The following is a 4,307-nucleotide window of genomic DNA, read 5'->3' as shown; positions in this document are numbered from 1 at the left end:
AATTGTAATAGAGACTGGTAGAGTCAAAAATATGAGAAACTAGAGATACTTTGATGAAATTATTTATGGCCACCTAGGGAAACTTTCGGCTTCCCTTGTGGTTCAGACAGTAAAGAATTTGCTGTCAATATAGGGAAACTGTAAGAACAGAACTCTAGGTAGTGTTGGGGCAACATGGTGGAGGAGTAGAAAAATGGAAGGAGGGGAATAAGAATTTAAAATAAACACCATTCTGCTTAAATTCTATTCTGACTCTTTCACATGAGTTTACATATGTTTACACACATTCATTAATGGTTATATAATTGTACATATGCACTAATAAAGGAATAATCTGGAGAAATATATTTGTAAATTTATAATGTGAGTTAACCATTAACATATTATAGGGCTTTGTGTTAATGACCTATCCTCTCTAGAATTCAGCATTCTCTTTTTTTTTTTTTTTTTTACCTAATGCACAGACATACTTTTAATAGAAGTTTGACCAGGAAGCTTTTAAATATTATTTCCTTTTTTGTTAGGGTTGAATGTTTTGTGGCAACATGTAACTTTTTTTCTTTGAGAAAAGGACATGTTTATTGTAGAAAAAAATGTAAAATGGGTAAGCTGCACAAAGAAGAAAATAAGTCATCAAAAAATGGTAGTAGCTGTCCTTCAGGCTTTCTTTCACCTATGCAACAAGAACAACTTTATTTTTTTACATGTACCTTGACAGGTACTTATTTTTGGACAACAATCACAGAAACAGCAGTGTTCAAAAGAGCTGAAAATTTCTTGGCTCAAATAGCTTTTCTCACCACCAATGAGCCGCCATACTGGCTGACTAGGTGAGACATTTAAACTTTCTCTGTTGGTGATTATGTGTGTGTGTGTCCCCTTGTTCTAGAGCACTAGGGAACAAAGAATCACGGAAGGGCTGTGGAATTCACTCTGCCTGGAAAAGACAAAAAGGGACTTGTAGCCTAACACCTAGCAGCTGGTTTTCACATGGTTCTCAGAGTTCTAACTCTGGAGAAATGCTACTTTGTAGCCTAAAGGAAATAATAAGCAAGGTAAAATGAAACAACTTTAAGGAGAATTATGTGACAGACAACACAGTAGTATTTAATAAGTAAGGTTATATTTAGGGTTTAAACTAGTCCCTGAATATCCTTAATAACACTCTGGAGGAAAAACCAGGGTGAATGAGAACTTAAGCTTTCCAAGGATTATGGCTCAAATCCCCTGAAATCTATAGGAAGTCAAATAAAATTCATTGGTGAGTATTATATCTTTCCCATTGTTTTTTGTTTGTTTGTACATTATTATTGAGAACAGGGTAAGTTTGCTGCAGATGTTTTTTCTGTTGTTTCTTGAACAAATCAGGGGATGCTATATCCCTGAGTCAGTACTCCGTGGCTGAAAACCCTCCCTCCGAAGACTGCCCATGTCGAAGCGGGTGGAGACCTCACAGCGTACTAATAACGTGTCATCCTTGATGAAGGTTCTTTGTCTGAGGGCTTCCAGATGCATTAAAGTCACGTAGCCAAAACCCTTGGGGTTCCGGGGGATGGTGGGTCTCTGAAAGGCCAGGAGCTCTGGTTTGGCGTCCATTATTTCTTCGTGGTTTTGCCTCACAGTTGCTTCAGACTGGTCAAGGATGGTAAGGCGTATTGTCCCCTGGAAGGGCCACGGCAGGTGGCTGTCGTACTCCCCTTGCATCGTGTGGACAAAGAGCGATATGTAGTTGGCGCAGCGCTGCACGCTCGGCAGCTGCAGGTGCAGCCGCATGCACAGTTTGTAGCCGGGTTTGCCTGTGTAGAACCCGGGGCTGTGAATGACAACAGGCTTCTCCTCTTCTTGCGATTTCAAGTGCATCCCAAAGTTGCCAATCTTCCAGATGTAAATCCCATTGCACTGCTGTGCTTCTGTTTCAGCAACTTTGTCCTCAAGGGTTCGAATAGTTCGCTTGAGCTCATTTACATACATGCTCTGGGTTTCCATTTTTGCAGTCAGTTCCCGGATTTGATGGTCTTGTCTTACAAGGCGACCCTCTAACTGTTGAATGGTTTCTTGGAAATTGTGGACTTCTGAGTGACGCCCAGAGGAAGGCCGGGTGGGAGGCACAGAGTCATACAGAGGCATGGTACACTGAGGCGCAGGAGCTACCGCGAGGCTTAAAGTCTGAACAGCCTGGGCCTTCATTCTCATATGCGACTGGGTATTCTCTTGCAGGTGGCGTGCCAAGTGATTCCTCTGCATCTTTTCATGGCAACCAAAAGCACTGAACGTGCATGGGACTGGGGCTGTAGGGCAGTCTAGATCATAGTGATTGGGCATCTGTTCTCTGATGAGCATGGTATTGCAGTATTCACAGATGACATTTGCCAAAGGACAGTTCTGCTCATGAATCTCTTTATCTTCAAATGCCATTGATACAGCACAGTTTTCACAAGGAACCTGTCTCCTTGGACACTCCTTGAGAATATGAATATTAAGATGGCATTTCTGGAAGGGACGCTGGCATTGCGGACAACTCATAAGAGCAAACTCACAGTGTGCTTGATGCTCCTCAAGATGCCTCAGTTCCATCTTGTGCAAACAACCTTCATTTGGACATTTCACCATCAGCGAAAGAATCTCTCATTTTGCAAAATTGTCAGGAAATAGTTGGTTTTCCAGCAGTATTTCATTGTCAACTGGACATTTGTGACCTGCATCCCTTATTGATTTGATGATGCAGGCTTTGCAGAACCTGTGGCCGCAAGGTGTCTGCACCGCTTCCCGCAAAGCCATCAAGCAAATGGGGCACTCGTATTTGCTTTCCAGGGGTGGGTCAAATTCCACGTCGTACCCCTGGATCTCCTCCATGAAAGAGCTGGAGAGAGTCACCGTGCTGGCCGTCCCACTCACACTGTCGTCTTTTGCTGCAGTCCCACAGGAGCTGGCAGCCATGGGGGCGCAACAGTCGCTCTCGGACTGGCTGGATGCACAGCTGTTTTCACAGTGTAGCAGACTCATAGCAACGTGATCATCAACTGCTCGTTCGGGTTCGCTGGGCCGCCGACTCCACCCGGCAGCACGACTCCGCTCGGCCAAGGCGCCAGAAGAGGAAGGCGCCGTGCTCCGCGCCGAAGTGGCCGGAAAGCCAGTCTCCTAACCTGAAGGCCGCCACTGCTGCGTCCCTTGGGCGCCTGGAGCCCGAACCCCTCAGCATTCTCTTTGAAATAAGGATGAAACTACAACAAAGTGTTGCCTATGCCTGAGAGCCATATACAAAGGAAGATAGCGTCATTACCTTCCTATTACTTTTTTACCAGAAGTACATTCCATATTTCATGCCATTACTGAATATTTCTAACCATAAGCTACAAATGCAACTACATTTAGTCTTTTAAGTTTTTATTTTAGATCTTTATTTAGTGATTATAGGGTGCTTCAGAAGGAATAGAAATGGCAATTCTAAATTGAACAATAAGATAGCTTACAGAGTGTCATTATTTCTACAGCATCACATTCTCTACCACAAATTCATGTTTTTTCCCTGGTGAGTGTTAAGATGAATTACTCACATGGCTTAATTTTTCTTTGCAATGCCACACGGGCTGGTGGGTCTTAGTTCCTCAACCAGGAATTGAACTCAGGCCTTCAGCAATGAAAACACAGAGTCCTAACCACTGGACCACCAGGGAACTCCTGGTTTAAATATTTTTAAATGTATTTATTGAGGTATGTCTCATAACAAAAAGTGAAATTTTTAAGTAAATTGATTTTCCATACATATTTATGTATATAATAATCATGCAAATCAAGGTTTAGAACTGTGGGGACAAAAAACTCTTTTCTGCCCCTCCCAACCTGTAGCCTCAAAGAGACAAGCCATCTACAGGTGAAACTCCCTTGGCTCCCTGTGCGCCTACCTGGCCGCTGACTGCCCAAGCCCCCAAGCAGTAGGAGGGAGAAGCTGGGGCCGGGAGAGGGACAGTGCAAGAGCAGGGAAATTGCTCCAAGGCCGCTGTGGTCACTGCAATGTGGAGGAGTCTGTTGCCCACCTCAGTCTGCAGAGATCAAACCCTGAGCCTTTGGAGTGGGAACACTGACTCCAAGAACCTAGCCTACCAGAGAACTAATCTTAGGGAGTATCAAATAGTGAGAACTCACACAAAGGTAACCACTTGAATCAAGACCTGGCATCACCCAACCACCCTTAGCACCCTGTGCAGGACACCTCATCTAAACAACAAACAAGACAAAAATGCAAACCCAATCATCAGCAGACAGGAGTACCACCTCACTCAGCCTTGCCCATCAGAGGGAAAACAAGC

The 4,307-nt window shown here is 44.0% G+C and overlaps 1 protein-coding gene across 1 annotated transcript; it reads right to left on the bottom strand.

Annotated features, from left to right (window-relative positions):
* Positions 1-1,101: 1,101 nt before the first annotated feature.
* Positions 1,102-3,164, bottom strand: LOC782032 (TNF receptor-associated factor 6-like). The gene is given in 1 exon segment (XM_059891719.1): positions 1,102-3,164. A coding segment is annotated over 1 exon segment (1,629 nt). The 5' UTR covers positions 3,004-3,164; the 3' UTR covers positions 1,102-1,374.
* Between the last annotated feature and the right edge of the window lie 1,143 nt (positions 3,165-4,307).

The sequence above is a fragment of the Bos taurus genome, chromosome 11 (genome assembly GCF_002263795.3).
Source record: "Bos taurus isolate L1 Dominette 01449 registration number 42190680 breed Hereford chromosome 11, ARS-UCD2.0, whole genome shotgun sequence".
Taxonomy (NCBI): Eukaryota; Metazoa; Chordata; class Mammalia; order Artiodactyla; family Bovidae; genus Bos; species Bos taurus.
Note: the sequence above shows the minus strand (reverse complement) of the source record. Positions and strands in the feature narration are given on the sequence as shown.